The 16937-nt window shown below is 51.5% G+C and overlaps 10 protein-coding genes across 10 annotated transcripts; 6 read left to right on the plus strand and 4 right to left on the minus strand.

The window, feature by feature from the left end:
- Positions 1-372: 372 nt before the first annotated feature.
- Positions 373-723, plus strand: PV05_03849 (uncharacterized protein; the record flags this gene model as incomplete). The annotated part of the gene is made up of 1 exon (XM_013464527.1): positions 373-723. One exon carries the CDS (start codon positions 373-375, stop codon positions 721-723), a length of 351 nt encoding a protein of 116 aa, XP_013319981.1.
- Positions 724-864: 141 nt separating this feature from the next.
- Positions 865-1531, plus strand: PV05_03850 (uncharacterized protein; the record flags this gene model as incomplete). Its single annotated transcript, XM_013464528.1, has 2 exons — positions 865-1107; positions 1259-1531. The coding sequence occupies 2 exons, from the start codon at positions 865-867 to the stop codon at positions 1529-1531; spliced, it is 516 nt and encodes a 171-aa protein (XP_013319982.1).
- A 191-nt stretch (positions 1532-1722) lies between these two features.
- On the plus strand, positions 1723-3247 carry PV05_03851 (uncharacterized protein). The gene has a single exon (XM_013464529.1). The coding sequence runs from the start codon at positions 2041-2043 to the stop codon at positions 2596-2598; it is 558 nt and encodes a 185-aa protein (XP_013319983.1). The 5' UTR covers positions 1723-2040; the 3' UTR covers positions 2599-3247.
- PV05_03852 (uncharacterized protein) lies at positions 2685-5188 on the minus strand. The gene is made up of 2 exons (XM_013464530.1): positions 5009-5188; positions 2685-4954 (listed from the first exon to the last, which is right to left on the minus strand). The coding sequence occupies exons 1-2, from the start codon at positions 5058-5060 to the stop codon at positions 2892-2894; spliced, it is 2115 nt and encodes a 704-aa protein (XP_013319984.1). The 5' UTR covers positions 5061-5188; the 3' UTR covers positions 2685-2891.
- Positions 5189-5374: 186 nt separating this feature from the next.
- Positions 5375-6986, plus strand: PV05_03853 (uncharacterized protein). Its single transcript, XM_013464531.1, has 2 exons — positions 5375-5805; positions 6022-6986. The coding sequence occupies exons 1-2, from the start codon at positions 5478-5480 to the stop codon at positions 6180-6182; spliced, it is 489 nt and encodes a 162-aa protein (XP_013319985.1). The 5' UTR covers positions 5375-5477; the 3' UTR covers positions 6183-6986.
- PV05_03854 (uncharacterized protein) lies at positions 6782-8949 on the minus strand. The gene has a single exon (XM_013464532.1). The coding sequence runs from the start codon at positions 8883-8885 to the stop codon at positions 7110-7112; it is 1776 nt and encodes a 591-aa protein (XP_013319986.1). The 5' UTR covers positions 8886-8949; the 3' UTR covers positions 6782-7109.
- Positions 8950-9092: 143 nt separating this feature from the next.
- PV05_03855 (uncharacterized protein) lies at positions 9093-10506 on the plus strand. The gene is made up of 3 exons (XM_013464533.1): positions 9093-9353; positions 9403-9409; positions 9464-10506. Exons 1-3 carry the CDS (start codon positions 9290-9292, stop codon positions 10395-10397), a joined length of 1005 nt encoding a protein of 334 aa, XP_013319987.1. The 5' UTR covers positions 9093-9289; the 3' UTR covers positions 10398-10506.
- Positions 9305-14349, minus strand: PV05_03856 (uncharacterized protein). Its single transcript, XM_013464534.1, has one exon. The coding sequence runs from the start codon at positions 13800-13802 to the stop codon at positions 10443-10445; it is 3360 nt and encodes a 1119-aa protein (XP_013319988.1). The 5' UTR covers positions 13803-14349; the 3' UTR covers positions 9305-10442.
- A 714-nt stretch (positions 14350-15063) lies between these two features.
- PV05_03857 (uncharacterized protein) lies at positions 15064-15785 on the plus strand. The gene has a single exon (XM_013464535.1). The coding sequence runs from the start codon at positions 15219-15221 to the stop codon at positions 15720-15722; it is 504 nt and encodes a 167-aa protein (XP_013319989.1). The 5' UTR covers positions 15064-15218; the 3' UTR covers positions 15723-15785.
- On the minus strand, positions 15777-16723 carry PV05_03858 (uncharacterized protein; the record flags this gene model as incomplete). The annotated part of the gene is made up of 2 exons (XM_013464536.1): positions 15777-16608; positions 16680-16723. 2 exons carry the CDS (start codon positions 16721-16723, stop codon positions 15777-15779), a joined length of 876 nt encoding a protein of 291 aa, XP_013319990.1.
- Positions 16724-16937: the final 214 nt, after the last annotated feature.

Consider the following 16937-nt stretch of genomic DNA (forward strand, 5'->3'; position numbering starts at 1 on the left):
CCGCAGCCTTGTCTCTCTGCCTGCTGCTGTGGAGTTCGACTACATAGTGTTTCTCCGAAGGCACACCTGATCCATCTCTCAACGGCAATCATCATTTCTCTCCATCTTTGGAGAACTCTATTCACATGGCACCAAAGGAAAGTGCTACAAGTTCCCAGACGATGAGGTCTTCCAGCCATTGCACGGATATCTCCCAGGCCTCGAGATTCACCGGGGATACCCGCTACGGACCTGACCACGAAGCTTCGTTATTTTCAGTTTTGTCTTCCCACGCTGTGAAGCCTTTGTGGCGTCGCACAAGGTCTGCAGTATCTGCCAGACCTTCCAGCTGCGTTGACCCTTTGTGCCACCAGAAGATTCGGGAGGTTGCTAATGTCGTGCTCTTCGTATCCAACCAGACCTCATGCGACTACGACCTGTAGTGGTCCAATGTTGACCTCCGCCAAAGTCTCTGTGGCTTCCCCAGTCTCTCGTCCCCGAGGCTGGATCTTAGCGAACTTGCGAATGCCGTTATATTGGCTCTCACCACTTGACCCCATACATAAAGTCTCAAGCGAGGTCTCTCCTGACATCGACTTAGAGGTTCACCGGCTTCAGCCTCGAGCCGCAAACTTAACCGGACATTCAAGAATGCGGCAAGCGCAACCAGACACTTCGAATTCAGATCATGGGGGGCTTTCGTGTCAAGCAGCTGATCCTTCCGCCCTGGTATCATTTACGTGAAGCACGTCCGGATCAGATGCGGCCGTCTTGGCGGTGCGAACTATAAAGGTGCTTCTCAGAAACTCTTCTCTCGAAGTCCTCTGATATCACTAGCTAAATCAAACAAGCATTTATCATCTCTATCAACGATTTTCAAACACCATGAGCCCCAACGACACTATTGGTCGTTATCTTCCGAGCGATTACAAGAGGGCCCGTTATCGATGGGAAGACGGGTTTTTGAGCGACGAAGTGGACTATCTCCAGAACAGATCAATTACAATGATCAAAGAGGAGGACAAAGATCGGAAGTCTGCTGAGGATATGAGAGAGAAATACGAAAGACTCGACGAGAAGGCGCGGCAGATTCGCGAAAACATGCAATTCATTCGTCCTGGAGACTGGGTCTAGCAGTACATGAACGAAGAAGGCGAGGACAAGGAGCGAGATGCCAAAGAACTCTACCTGGATTATATTAGGAAAGCGATGGCGGCAGAGCACGAAAGGGGTCAATTCGACGAGGATAGCACTGAAGCGATACGGCTGAGAAAACGAGAAATCCAACCTGCTGGGAGCACAGCCGTATGGGATGGTCCCCGTCATTATCCTCCGGGTCCTTACAAATGGTACGCTCCCTGTCATTGTCGTTGCCATTGGCATCCTCACATCTGGAAAGGAATTTGTTGGTGTTGTACCTAAGGTGCCATTCGACGACAAACAGCAGCGAGGACATTTTGTGTGGCAGGAAGGCCTCCTGTTCAATGCGGTGCCAATTGTTGCTTCGACCATTCAAGCGGCAGCTGTTTTGCATTACACGATTTACCCATGAGACCGTAGTAACTCCTCATCATTACCATAATTTTGGCAAAGAGTTCTATCACAAGTACTTTTGTACCACTTGCAATCACACCATCCTCGTTCCACCGAGACCAACCCACTTTCCACATTGGACCAAGACTTTCTTATTACTGCATGACGGCAATTCTCAAGTCTTGTATAGTCACAAGCCGTGCTCGTGAAATTGAGGTCCTGTGAAGCTAGAAATAAAAGCCTAGCTGGTGATTCTCCATCCATAGCCTTGCGAACCTTGGACGAGGCGCGGGTCTCCGGATATCTTTTCCGAGAAACGACGCACTTGCATCTGGAGCCCCCCAGATCTTCATTCTCCGCGTTCTCGATCCAATCTCATAATTCCTCCTCTATCTTCAGCTTCACTCTCACCCGTGCCGAGTAAGAGAGACGTCAGCCCGAGGCAAATCCATCTCGACAACAAACATTTTCAACACCCATCCTCCAATCCAAGCCCCCAGCACTTTTGTCCCCGTCAACCGCCAAACCATGTCCTCGGACATCCTCACTCAACTCCAGACCTGCTACGACCAACTACTCACCCAATTCTTCTCGACCATCTCCTACCTCTCTCAACGCCACCCACTCGTCGCCCCGATCCCCGACCCAAATGACCCCTACACCAACCCTCCCTCCGCGACCGCGCCCCCACAAACACCCAACCTCGACGGCACACCCGCAGCTCCCTCGTCAGGCCTGCTCCCTGGCCCCGAAGACACAGACCGCTCCGTGTATCCTCTCCGGCCCGCGGCGCCGGAAGTCTTCGCGTCCGCCCAGCGCGAACTTAGCGACGACCTCGTCACCAAAGCCCAGCAGATCGAATATCTCATCTCCAGACTTCCGGGCATCGGACGTGGCGAGGAACAACAGGCCGAAGAAATCCGAATATTGGTCGAGAAAGTACGGGAGATGGAGGCGCGAAGAAAAGAGAAGCGCAGGGAAATGCGCGAGTGCGTGAGACGATTGGACGCAGTGGTGTTGGGTATGGCCGAGAGTGTGGAGTACGATGCAGATAGCAATAAGCACGAGCAAGCAACAGAGACGTGACGATCAACTTTTGGTCACTTCGAGAAACAAACAATCGTCACTGAAGGTTGATTCAAGAGCCTTACTACGGGCTGGTGTCAAAGGTCGGAGTCGTGAATGGTCATTATTCAAAAGGAAAGCAAGAGACTTGATCTCCTAGTTACAAAATCTCACCACGCTTGCTCGAATGACAGACAACAGAAGCAACGACATTATCAAGGACCATATCCATCGGAAAGCCGCAAGAGCCACCACGACAATGCTTATTCATTCCAAGTCGAAGCTCGCGTCCTCGGCCGAGAAGTCCCGGTCTGCTAAACCATCATGCTCCTCCGCCGACTGGCCGCCCTCTCCGTACTCGGAGCGATGCTGTTGCCTGAGGTGGCACTGCTATCAGTACCTGATGGTCGTATATTGGAGTTAATGCTGCTGGAACGCTTCAAGCCCGCGGCTCGAGAAGAGGACGAGTTCTGTCTCAGGCTCGCAGCCGAACTGGGGCGCGGAGGCGGCGCCCTCGGAGTAGGATTTAACCGCGAGGACAGTAGCGGTCCTGCGTTGTCCTTGGTAGGATTATCGACGGCTGAGTCGGAGGCAGAAGACTGCATAGAATGCCTTCTGCTCAGCAAATTTGTGGTACTTTTCCGCTTTGTCGTCCTCGCATCCTGCTCATGAGGCTCTTCCATGGGCGAGGACGCTGGCGGATCGAAAATACTTAGTCTGTCGACCGCCTTTTCCAATTCATCACCGTAGCTCTGCCGGCTTTTGTGCTTTTGCTCACTCTTTGTGTTGGATTTGTCTCGACTGACTTCTTTTCTTTCCTTGTCTCGTAGTGGACTGGTAGGTTCTTCCTTGTTGTTCAATGGGGCCCCCTTCCATCTAACTTCTTCGCTAGCGGGTTTCTCGTGCTTGGTTTTGAGGCCTCCTTCATCCATCGATTGAGGATCGTCTGAATTTCCTGGCTCGCCAGACGTGCCTCGAATGCTCGTCCTTGCACCCGAGTCTCTCGGTTTCTCAATGCCCTCGACTGCTCCGACCAAGTCCTTAGTCGGCCTTCTCATTTTGTCTCGCAAATTAGGCAATGCATAGCTAACCGCTGGCCTCGATCGTCGTGACCCTCGCCCGATGCTCCCATTAAGTACATCCTCCACCGAGTTCGAGATGGCAGCCTCTTTCGTCTGGTGAGTCCGAGCTGAGGGCTCAGTCGAGATGGGAGAAAGAACATCGTCTTCCAGAACCGCTGGCGTCTTTGGGGGCAAGCCGTTCGTCTCAGCCTCCTTTTCTGGTTCCGGAACTATCTCTTGCGCTTCAAGTGGGGGTCGAATGTTAAGCCTGTGTGAAAATTTGGCTGAAGGCTTTTCCTGCTCATCATCTTTCACCACTTCCAGCTTTTGAGCCACACGTACCCTCCTCTTCGCAGGGGAGTTCGTGCTCTTCGGCGCGAGGATCTTCCTCTCTGCTGGTTTCTGTGGTGACGGAACCGTTGCTTCCGCGTGTTTGTCGTTCTCCCGACCAGGCGCCCTTGTGAATCGAGATGCCTTCTTGCCGGTAGCCTCGGTGGTCCAGAGTTCCTGCCTTCGCTGAAAGACAAAATCATCGTTCTCTCTGGGTTGCAGCACGGGTTCTTCCAGCTCAGTAACATCCAGCTTCCGCTTAGCACCAGATTTCAGCAGCAATGGCGTTGCTTTCTCTGGCTCAGAAGAATCTTCGATCGTCATATCTTGTAGCAAAGCACTCGTGCGTCGTTTCCGCCTCTTCTCCAGCGTCGTCGGCAATTGTGTCCCTTCCTCACTGTTTCCGTCGAGCGAACGCCTAGGATTGTCGAACGAAATTGCGTCATTCACATCGAAATGCGCAATAGGAGGAGGACCTAGTTCAGGCGACTCTGAAGCGTGCTGCATTGCTTCTTCATTCCGGAGAGCCGTGATTTCAGCACTCTCCAATGTCCGCCGAGGGTATAATTTGTCTTCCAGGATGGCCGGTAATCTCCCATCGTGCATGTCCCTTTCAGCGCCCGCTGCCTCCCTCATCGACAGGCGATGCTTCCAGTCTTGTTCCGCGAGGCTTTCTGTCTGGATGCGACTCTTTCGCTTGGCCTTTCTCGCTGCTTTCTCGGGTAGATCACCCATCTCCGCCAGTAGCAGTGACACTTCTTGGACCTTGGTTTGCAGCTTCTCTTTCAAATTCAGAATCTCCTCGCTAACACTGTTCGTTCTTCGCCATCTTTCGGCTTCGGCTTTGGCGGCGATGGCTTGTTCTCGCCAGGCGACATTCTCAGCGACTAAGCGGGTGATTTCGCTCTCGAGGTTTCGAATGCGTTGAGACTGGGTCGAATTCACTCTGGCTATTTCGCGGTTCTGTCGGATGAACCGTCGTTTTACTGTGTCAAGTCAGGTCTTCGGTCACAACATACGCAGGACAGTCACGAACGTACAAGCATCAATACTTTCTGTGGGTGGAGGAGGAGGATCATTCAGTCTTGCCATCTTGTAACAAACCACGCCAGCAGCAGTTTTTCTCAATGGGTAGCATCACCAAAGACAAGAACAGGTGCCGGTACTGGACGTCCGGCTGCGGGATCTTTGTGGTAGCAATGCTCTGCTGACGATAAGTGAATCACCCTCGATGTCTTCCTCCCAGTGTGTTCGATTTTTGTTTACAGTTTTAGTTAGGGTTAGCGTTGTTCCCTTGTTCCACTATTCTGCGCTTAAGCCAATTGCGGACGCGTTCCGCACTGAAGCACTGGGACTGATTGCATGTGCCCTCCACCACCAGAAGCGCAGCGCACTTTAGATTATATGTGCAGACACCGCAACCTCAATTACAAACAGACTTAGCGAAATCCCAGTACAAGAGCCTAGGTTGTGTTGTCTGCAATCCAGCAGGAATCTAAACCAGAAATAATGTCCTACGGTCCACGCCATACGAACGTCTACGCCTCCGGTTCCGGTTCGAACACAACCATCAGCGCCCACACCACATCAAACACAAATACAAACACATCCTTCCTGCGCCAACCCAATCAGACCCAGTCCGCTCTTCAAACCCGGATCAACTCCAAACGCGCCGAACTCGAGAACCTCTTGCAGTTGCGCGACCTCAGCGCGAACCTGGCGAACCAGTTATCCACGCTCGAGCAGAAATTGGGTACGTTGAAGGACGGCGCACACAGTGTCGCATTGGTGTTGGCGAATTGGGAGAATGTGCTTAGGGCGATCAATATGGCTGCTAGTATGTTTTCTCTCTCCCTCTTTCTCCGGGTTCTCTCCTATCCTGTCCTGTTATGTCCCGGAATGGAATGGAATGGAACGGAACGGGAATTTTCTGCCTGACATTGCGCTTCGAAGTTGTGGAGGCTTCGTATCAAGAGTAGTCCATAGCGCGAAAAGAGGGACGACAGAGATACATACACAGTACAGGGATGCTGACGCAATCTACTCAACACAGTGAAAGTCCCGATTCCGAAAGACCAGAACGACAACAACGGCGAACAGACAGAAATCGACGACGAGAAAGAGAAAGAGAAAGAGAAAGAGACGGCGCAAGAACTGCCAGTGCCGCTTGTCAGGATACCTGTTCAACAGATGGAGCCACCCGTGGGTGGGTGATTGATTGATTGATTATGATTATGATTATGATTCTCCCTGCGCAACTCTTCGAATGAGAAGAGTCGAAAAAGAAGGCACGACAACAACGGCCGGACAGAAAAGTCGGAACGGAACCCCGAAGGACTAGGGCTAGGGCTAGGGCTAGGGCTAGGACAGGTCTCGTCGCTGCGAGACACCTTCACTCCCCCCATCCCATCTTTGGCCGAGACGAGACACCGGTCCAGCTGAAGAGTCAATGGGCATGGAATAGGATGAGATAGGAGTTGTTTTGCCATCTCCATTCGCATGAGGAACCGAACCAGTTTGCATGTCGCGGCTGAACGTACTATGGTACTGCCTACAGCGGTAGTGACGTTCAGCAGTGCCCGGGACAAGACAGTAAATGCCAGGGACGTTTCCCTTGAAGGACTCCGGCCTGCAACATCAACCGGAGAAAGGCCCAACGATGTGCAGAAGCCTGTCCCTTCAGAGAGCCTGTTCCACCTGAGGGAAGTCTGGCAGGGCTGATGAGAACAGAGCATCTACGACGGACCGAAAAGCACCCCACTAGCGAGAAATTGTACGACACAGTCTGCACTGGAAGAACGGCTAGAGAAACGGTACAAAGAAATATCCCAAAGTAGACTATCTTTCTGTCTGGCTCAAGCTATAGAAGTACTATCTCATAAGCGACTGACGACCTCTTACAGTGTTGTCCTGGATTCCAGGCCCCTCGTCCTGCATATTCGATACCTTCCGGTAACAATATCAGTGGACCTCAGCAAAAGCAAGCATACCAATACCAACACCAGGGCTGAAAAGAGCATAACCTAAACAAAATCGTTGGTTCGTTCATCCGTTCATCCATCCATACTTCACCCAATCCACTCACGTCAAACCTCGAAGCAGTGACTGGATCTTTGCATCACACTGTCAGCTACGAGGCATTTACCGCAACCAGACCTCGCCCTTGTCCCTCATCCTTGCCAGCTTTTGCTGCTGCTGCCTGCATGGCCATCTTTTCTTCTGCTTCTCTGCCCATTCACGACTAGCCTGCCGTCCTCGTTCCGCAGCCTCGGCCCTCGCCTTCCTCGCAGCATCCTCCTTCTCCTTCCTCTCCTTCTCGAGTCGCTCCATCTCAATCTTGGTCCGTCCAAAGACAGCTTTGGCCCTAGCTTTCTGCTGTGCCTGATCTTCTTTGGTCACAGCCAATTTCTGGCCGGCCGTCAACTGCAGCGACGATACTCTGGGTTTCGCGGTAGATCTCTCCATGACACTAGTTGTTCGTCGAACGCTCGAATTCGCCTTCGTTACATCCTTGTGCACCGCAGCGTGGAACGAGGATGGTCGTGTCTTCGGCGCAACGTTTTCTTTATTCGTCCCGGTCGAGTAAATGCTAACCCGCGCCTGACTGGCTTTGTTCTCGCGTGGAAGGACACTGGGTCGACATGTCTTCGGGGGAGCTGGTCTAGCTTTAAAGACTTTGCGCTCTCTCTCGGCTTCTTCTTCACGCCTCAATTTCTCCTCACGTTCCGCCTTCACTTTAGCTGAAATCGCTTCCCCGGGAAGAGTGAACGTTGGCTTTGTAGGTGGTTTGGCAGACTTCGCCGGGACGAACGCCGGCTTTTGAGTGGACAAGGTAGCGCTAGGCACCCGTTTCTTCGTTGTGTTGGGAAGGGACTTCGCTGGAGAGTTGGAGAAGGATAGTGCTGGTAATGTGGAAGATGCCGAAGGTTCCCTAGTCTTCAAGCCATCAATGATGGGTTTCTTTGGCTGTTTGTCTACCAAGGTGGGTTTTGCTTTGATGCTCGAGGCACGGCTGACGCTAGGTCTGGGTTGAGGAGGACGTCCAGTGGAAGGTGCCTTTCGGGGCGATTTGCGTAACGATCTGGCAGATGCTGGTTCTGCCTTTCGGGCTGTTCCTGGTGTACGGTGCGAAGTCAAGGGTACGGGTGTGGTTTTGCGAGATTTGATGGGAGATTCAATTTCGAGACCATCCAGATCTGGCAATCTTTCAGAGACCTCTTCAATAGCGTCCTCAAGTGCGTCTATAGCTTCAACTGAGTCCTCAATTCTCGGCACATGTGTAGTCTGCTCAACCGAATACGCTGGAGACAACCGTTCTTGTGGCTCGAACTGCATCTTGCTTGGTGATCTTGTTTTGATTTTGTCCACAAATGAGTCCTCGACAGTATCTGCGGGCGTTGCTACTTCCTCGGCTACGTGAACGGCTGGGTCGAATTTGGGTGTCTTTGGAAGATCGTTGCGAGGTGGACTAGGAGTAGGATTATATGTAGGGGGTTGGCCTTCTTCAGCTGCCGCATCCACTGCCTCAGCACAGGCTGGGAGTTGCACAGACTCCGGTTCGACCAAGGCAGTCTCTTGACCTCCCTCAGCTTGACCCGTCTGTTCTTGGCTGCAGCACGTCGCTGTCTCGAGCACTTCTTGTTGTTCGCCTTGGGTGGACTCGACTTTGTCCTTGTCCTTCTTGGTCTGTTTTCCTTCTCCCTTGCTCTTGACTCTACTCAAAGGTGGATGTTCTTCGATTGCCAAATTGTCATCTGCAGTCGGATAGTTTTCATCAGTGATGTCTTTTAGAGCTGGTCGTTCAGTTTCGTGGATCGTGCCTGAGTCGTCTCGAGAGGTGTCCGCGTCGGTGTCTTCGTGAATCAATTGCGTCTCGTCATGAGCTTGAGCTCGGAGGGCAGCACGGGTCATGCGCATGGTGCAGAATCTCTGAAACTTCCAATTTGAAGACGTAGGTAAGAATTGTGGTGGAGGAAAAGAAGTGTTGTTTTAGCGGGACAATTCTGTAACGCGTTTTGTTTGGGGAAGTCGCAAAGGGCAACCACGACCCGCGATTGCCAAGACATGTGTTCGTCAGACTGTCAGCCTCCAGGGCGACCAGGGCCTCTCCATGCACTGGTAGGGAACATGGCGTCTTCACTCAAATAACCTCGAGCGACTAGGCAGTAAAGTCGACTTTCATGAACTATAGAAGTTTATGGTTGATGAAGAAGTGATATTTGCTAACGCCCTCAGCAGAGAATAAGAGCCATCAAGCCCCGAATCCTACTCGTCTCATAAGCTCTAGGCGAGAGAGTCGGCTAGGTATTAATTTCCAAGTCATGGCCCGAGCAAGGGCTGATACAGGGAACTTTCCCAAGGAGCCTCATTCTGTATCATTAAAGGGTGGGTTCGTTGTTGCTATTAAAACTCATTCTTGTGCTAATACAATTAGTTCTAAGGTAGTGCCTGGTTCACCTCGAAGCTCGCGATTCCCATGCTCATCCAATTGCTAGGCTCTCACGACCATCATTGGTCCAAAAGCACCCGCTGCCACGAGAAATCGATACCAAAATACCTCATATAGCCTCGTTGGCTTATCCAAGTGAGGCCACCGACCAAGAGTTCATCCTTTCCAGTAATCTCGGGTTGCCGCCGTCTTTCGGCGCCGCCCACGTCGGAGAGACGTTCTCATGTGCATTATGTGCCAACAACGAACTCTTGCCAGGAAAGGCCTTCAAATCGGTCTCCGGCACCAGGATCTTGGCGGAAATGCAGACCCCATCGCAAGCCATACCGTTGGAACTGTATGCTGCTGACGCAGACGAGGAGCAAACCGGACCCGGTAGTTCTGTTCAATCAATTATTCGGTTCGACCTGAAGGAAGAAGGTAATCATGTCCTTGCCGTAAATGTCACCTATACCGAAACGACGACAGGTGATGGACAAGCCACCAGTGGGAAGGTACGATCTTTTCGAAAGTTGTACCAATTTGTGGCTCAACCTTGCCTGAATGTACGGACCAAAGCCACGGAATTGGCTGCAGTAGAAGTTCCTGATAAGACTCATGGCCCGTATGGCAGAGCAACTCTGGTTCGGTATGTTTTGGAAGCTCAATTAGAGAATGTCTCCGATGCTTCCCTCGTGCTCGAAGCGGCCAGACTTCTGGCAAAGGCGCCGTTCAAGGCTATTTCGCTCAACTGGGATGCTGAAAAGGAGAGTGGTGTTGTTGTACAAAATCCTATCCTCAAGACTCGGGATGTAATTCAGGTTGCATTTCTGATAGAGCAGGAGCAAGGTGTTTCCGACGGCGTGGAGGAGCTCAAGAACAGTATGAGGAAGGATGGCAGGGCAGTCCTCGGTCAGCTTGCGATACAATGGCGAAGCTCGATGGGCGAGCGAGGCTCTCTGAGTACAGGCAATCTCCTGACAAGACGGAGAGCACCCTGATGGCCCTATTCGATTGTGGGTCCAGATTTGTGCACGAACTCCGGCTCAAGGCGCATGCATGCCTAATCCATTCATCCTCCCAGTCAAAGTGGTTGCTCTCGTTTTCTTGGGTATGATCGTGGGCAGGTCAGGCACTGTTTCTTCTTGCTTGAACAGACCGTCTTCCAATTTGGCCGGGGTTCGTGTGATGATGCTGTGATAGTCTCGACCTTTTGCTGCAGAACCTAGATCTGGCCGCTCCGAACTACCCGGAACAGCAACAATACGCCATTGATGTTGTGATGTGTCTGAGAGGAAGTCTGCCCTCGTACTTCCCGACGATGATCTGGGGACGAAACCCTTCCGACCAAGACCCGGAAGAGACGACCTCAACAAGCCCGCTCGTCCTCGCTTGGCCATGATGATTGCATCGAAAAGTGCTATCGAACCCTTGGAAACATTTTCTTCACGATCCATGACAAATTCGTTCCAGGCTTGAGTTTGCTGAAGCATTTCCATATACGCGGCATGATCTGGAGGAAGACTTCGAATGAATGCTTGGTTGTCGAATTGATAGACTGCTCCAAGCTTCGTCTTTTGAGGTGGTGCTGCATACATGAATTTCCGATAGGTATAGAACAAGCTTGCCAAACATCTGACGAATGCAGCTCGAGCCTGGTCAGGATAGAAGGCAACTGAGCAGACGATAGTGATCTGGTTAGCACATCGATCATGGATGACGAAACCACATCCGGAGCACCGATAATAGCCATCTTGAGCCTTTTCGTCACAGAGAACACAGGTCGACGGGCCATCCGCCGCTCGCCACTGTAGGCAATGACCTTCAATCCAATATGTTGACTCCGTATTCTGGGCAGGCTGGACATGCAAATTCGGCATTATCGAAGACGCTGCCAGTGTAGACTGAGCATAGGTGGAGGGAGCATAAGTCGATCCATTTCTCATGTCGGGAGATGACAAAGTGGATGGACTTGCGTTGTGTCTCACGAATGGAAGACTCGCCTTTCTCATCATATGAGTAGGTCCAGAAAAGCTTCGCTTGGAAAGAGAGTCGAAATGACCGGACCTCTTCTCTCGCAATGAGGTCTGCAGAGTGTAGCCTGAATCATTCCGTGGCGATCCGTTGCTCAGCGAATAGGGAAAGCTACCAGTGATAGGAGACATCTCGTCGGAATTCGTGTGGAAGGATTGTCGAGCGGTTGCAGTCGACGTTGTTCTTGGTCGATCGATGCTCTTCCCTCGTGTCGAACCAGCACTTAGAAAGACGTTCAACATCGGAGCACGACGAATGGAATCGGAAGCAGCCTGTGGACCGAATGAAGTTGAGCTTGTGCTAGCCAACTTATCCAAACTTGTGGACTTGACGATGGCTGTGAAAGGCGACTCGAGTTCGGCTGAAAACGCATTGTGTGGAAACGTCTCGACAGCGTAAGGTGGTGCGCCTGGCGTCACTCCAAAGCTGTGATGGAGGGGTGCTGCGTGATGCAACAAAGACATCAATTTTCTGCGTTGTTGTTTTGGGAGATTTGGTGGAGGCGCAACACTGTGCAATTCGTTCTTGTCCAAGTCGACCAGAACAAAATCGTCTTCCGGCAGGTCGTACTTCTCGTAGTTGCGATCGATCCCGCAGATGTATGGACAGGGAGCATCAAGGGCCTGAACCAACCGTGATGGAAGGACTGGAATATAGATTCCGGTCCATTCGAGGGGCCATATCAGATCCAAGATAGCCTTGCTCACCAATTGCAGCATGGATGTATGTGATGACAGCAAGATAATTCGTGACTCGGCCAGGACATATTCGTAGAGAAGAATAATGTTGGGGATGGTGAGCGTCCTGAACAGCGGATATAAATCTGTTGTGCGGCTCCCAGGGAGTTCGTTTGCAGCTTCTTTTTTCGCGTACAGTTTCAATTCTCGGATGAAGGTCTGGACCTGCACCTTCGAGGATATCGGGCTCGGAGCTTCGAGGCACAAGCTAGACACGTACCGCTCCAAGGGCTGCCACATGCCGACCTTAGGAGAGCTAGCAGGTACTCGTAAGATACCGCCATCAGTCATGGGGACCACAGCCGCACGCAACCATTGTCTCCAAAAGTTGGTCAATGCAACTTCTTTGCCGAGGATACCGTAAGCTCTGGGAATCCAATATCGTGTTTCGCCCATTCCCAAACCATGGATTTCTGATATCGAGCCATGCCGCAACGGTCTCAACATATCAGACATGACGCTAATTTTCTCTTCTACTGCGCTGATCTCTTCTTCCAATTGCTCTCTTTCTTCGGAGTCCGGAGACACTTCAGGCAGTTCAGACAGCAGCTTTGACAATTTCGCACTTTCAATTGTCAATCTGTCTTCAAGTGAGGCGGCCATCTCTCGTTCCGCTTCTGACATGTGAGCCTTTTTCCACTCGTCACATTTCTTCTCCAGGTCTGCTGCAATCTGATGGCTGACTGGAATCCAGATTGTGACTTGTACAGCTGCAACCCTCGAATTATCCGCCGCAGTCATGGAGAACTCGTGCCATGTCGATCGTGGTCTGTTGTCCGCGCAGACGATTCTAATGTCGTTGGGAAAGGCAAACATTGGAACATAGTCTGGAAATGGCCCTCTTCGGTGAGCTTTATCCAAGGTCGACGCTCGAGGGTACCTCTCCAGCAGAACAGGCTCAAATTTGCGTGCCAATGGATGCTGGCTGGGAGAACTATGGAAACTCTCCGGGCTGGGTATGACTGAATTATAACTGCTCAATCTGCGGGACGTGCGTGTAGAGGTGCGTCGAGCCATGGATGGTTGGCGTTTGGTGCTGGTCATATCTTTGAACGAGAGATGTCTGCGAATACTGCCGAAGTTACGATTGGGCAGCTGGCCGGGCTCGTCTTGTAGTACAATCTTCTGTGTTTGAGGCCGTGACCTTGATCGCATGGGTTTTGGCGTCTCTGTTGGGTTAAAGGTAAGGTCGAGGAAGAAGGTATCTCTGTCGGTGGCAAACTTCTTCATTGCCTTTTCAAAATTCGCTTCGCTGATAGCAGTTGACATTCGTGTATCGATATCCGGGCCAGGAGGTCGAATGGTGAGACTGCTGCGATCGCTCCTTGGTGAATGTGCGACATCGCCCAGGCTCCGGATGGAATCCCTAGCTTCATCCGAGAGTTGAGATAGTCGTTGATAGGAATCATGCCGCGAATGACGAACAGAAGGCCTCGGAGATTGCAGGATGGAGTTTTGGTCGTCATGGGCCGTGGTCTCTTCCTTGATAGGCACATCAGTCCCGTTGCTTTCGTTGAACTCGTATGACCATCGGGGTTGAGAAAAAGCATCCACCAGTTGTTGGCTGTCCAGACCAGCGATCCAAAAGTAGTCTGCAAGTGGTCGAGATCCGTCTGCTGAATCCGTTGGAGCCATGGCTTCGCAGATCGTGCAGTCGTGTGGTTTTGGTGAAGAATTTACTGCATCGTCTCTGGCTCCGTGATTTCAGGTACAGGCTTTGCAAGCTCCGAAAAATGATGAGTGGCCGGAAAGGTTGTGTTGCAGGGTGGCATCAGTGGTATGGACAAGTCGAGATGTCTATGGCTCGCTTATCATGTTTGAGGCGAACTTGACTGTTCCTCGTACTCCGTAATTGAGCAGTGAGATACACCTCCCACCCTGATCGACAAATGTCCGAGTCTGTTCTGGAGAGGTGATCCCTGTGCTCTGAATTGACAGAAAAGGACGACCTGTTCACAGAGGAGATGGAGTTCGAGATCCAAATACAGTTTTTGGATGGGGGAACAAGGATCGTGGAGACTGTCAGGGATGTGTTCAGAACTAGTTAGCGAAAAGAAGAGAAAAGGTCGCGCCACGTTGATGATCTTTGTATCTCCACCGAGTGAGGTTCAAGAATTCGAGAAGCGAGGGGCGCTCTGGAATGAAAGCGCCAAAGATTGACGATCGAGGCAGTGAGTCTGCAGTGAATACTGGTTCATCTCCAGCACATGTTCCCCTGATTGAAGCGCATATTCCCTCTGCCACATTCTCCGGCACATCCAATTGCAAGAGTAATGCGCGTTCCCATGGCGTGATGCGCGTCCACAACCTTACACACACGGTGGGTGCAAGAGGTGGTGGTTAGCAGCTTGAATCCCCAGCGCTAGGCACCCAGCTAGGGAGCTTAGGACGTGTCGGTCCAGTTAAAGATAGCAATGTCTTTCCCCATGATGGCCCCTATGTTTCAGTCTGCTTTAGCCTCTGTCTCGCGGGGAGTAAAAGGACCACAAGAACAAACACCACCGCCACCTGGCGTCGAGAACATTTTGAGACGAGATGGCAATCATTCGCTGCAGGTGGCTCGTATTCCCTGAATGCATGCATTGGCTGTCACAATCCCATGTCTGCCGAACAGCAATCAGCACCGAGAATCCCATGTCCCTTGTGCCCTTCCATGTTGTGCAGCTGCCATATTGACGCCATGCAGAAACTGCGCCTGACCTGACCCTAGCTCCTATTCTTCTCCTCACTCCACAACATCCGCGAGATACACCACAGTACTCCGTACTAAGCCTTTGAAATCGATCCCTGCGTGTATACAGTATAGTCACTGCGCCTTGGGCTGACCCGTACGGAATGCGAAACTTCCGACGCCTCAAGACCTCGTCTGGCGGGGTATGGTTTAGTTGAGTATCGCCATCAAATCACATCCTCCGCTACTGCTCGTGGGGTGACCACCGTATAGAGCTGAGTAGAAGCAGCTATATATGTACACAGTACGTACCTCGTCCAGTGCTTGCTCACTTCTTTCAAACAATAGTCTTCCATCCACGCAACAATCCTCTCGCAACAATGTCGACCGCAACCAGTGTAGGACTCCGTCCGACTCCTGCTCTCACAATTCCTCTCATTTCCTCCTCACTGACCCTTTTCTACGCCATGGTCGAGCCTACAGTATTCATTCCCTTCCTTCGAGCCGCAAAAGAAGATGCTCCTGCGGCCAACAGGATCGTACGCCTATGGTGGATGAATTACCTTCCTTCTGGCCTTGTCACAATCTTCGGCACATGCCTTCCGAGCATAGTCGGTGGTCTGTACGCTGCACAACATCTTCCAGAGAATAGTTTAAGGCGGAGATTGTGTTTGGCTGGCTCGGTTTTTGCGGCTGGACACTTTGCCTACGGCTATACCATTGCTCAATCGATCAAGAAGCTCGTCGACGAAGAAGAGGAAGCAAAGGGGAAGAGTATGGACTATGTCAGAAAGTGGCTTGATATTCATCTATGGAGGACGTTGACCACAGATCTGCCAGCATTGGTCTGCTTCGCTTGGGTTGCCTTCGGACCTGACGAATGACCCATGTACAACAGAGTATTATGCAGAGCTTGACCGCCATCCAATACGAGCCCCTTATTCACGCTTGCTGTACTTTGCCTTTGTCACGCCGACAGTCTCCAAGTCCAATTTGGCGTAGGTCGGACGGCCATGAGTTCCATGTCTAACGACCTTAGCCTTGACAACAACAACCTTTGTCCCGTTCTCAGCCCCTGGAGTCACGTTTGCAGTCTCAGTTGTTTTCTTCTGTGCCATTTGGTATTTTCCTGCACCAGCGTACTTTCGACCCGGCCCTGGTGGACTCTTCTCACCACGTGCCTTCTTTGCGTTCAAGATGTTGTCGATTGCCTTGTTGAAAGCAGGGATTTCCTCTCTCAGTGTACGGTACGATCCCTTGGCTTTGAGAGTTTTGTTCCAGAAACGGACGGCAACGTGCTCGGCAAGGAGCTTTTGCATTTCAATATCTGGCGGATTCTGGAGCCAGAGCATGCGGACATCTTCACTGTGGATCTGAGTTCCCGCCAGACCATCCATGCGCTTGATGATGTTCTTCTCGAGATACTCGCACCCAATGATGGCAGCACAGTTACGTGCAAAGTACAGGTAGGCGAAAACTTTGAATGGAGGGTTGTCAAAGTGTTGGATACCCTTTCCTTCACAGCAAGACACCATCCAATCAAGGATGTTCTTGTGAATCACCTTGTTTCCCCCAACAATCGTGATTTGTTTTTTCGCAGCAGACTTTTGGAGATCAGCCACCTTGAGCTTGTTGACCGGCAGGAACTCATCCTTCCACTTGGTGGAGAAGGTAGTTGCTATCTTCTTGGGCAGACCTTCGCGCAGGACATGGGCTTCTGCATTCTGATGTCCTTTGTACAAGATCGATACCGTCTCGCCCGACTTGAGCCTGCACAGACATTGAGTTAGCCACGACCGACAATCATGCCAGACTCCAGATCGACACGAGGGGTACCTTACTCTTTGAGCTTGGCTGGGGACAGTGAGACCAGTGATTGAGACATTGTCAGTGTCTGGAGGAGGTCACCGTTGCCGATGGTATGGGATGACAAGGGGCAATATGAGGCAAGACAAGACCAAGAACTATTCCTGATATCAGAAGAGCTCTTGTCTAGCTTGACAAGGGATGGAAGAATCCAGGAGGTCCTGAGCAGGGCTGTTCTATGAGAGAAGGAAGGTACACCAGAAGGGTGGGAGGACCGGGGTACTTATACTTGT

Source organism: Exophiala xenobiotica (assembly GCF_000835505.1).
Source record: "Exophiala xenobiotica strain CBS 118157 unplaced genomic scaffold supercont1.2, whole genome shotgun sequence".
NCBI lineage: Eukaryota > Fungi > Ascomycota > Eurotiomycetes > Chaetothyriales > Herpotrichiellaceae > Exophiala > Exophiala xenobiotica.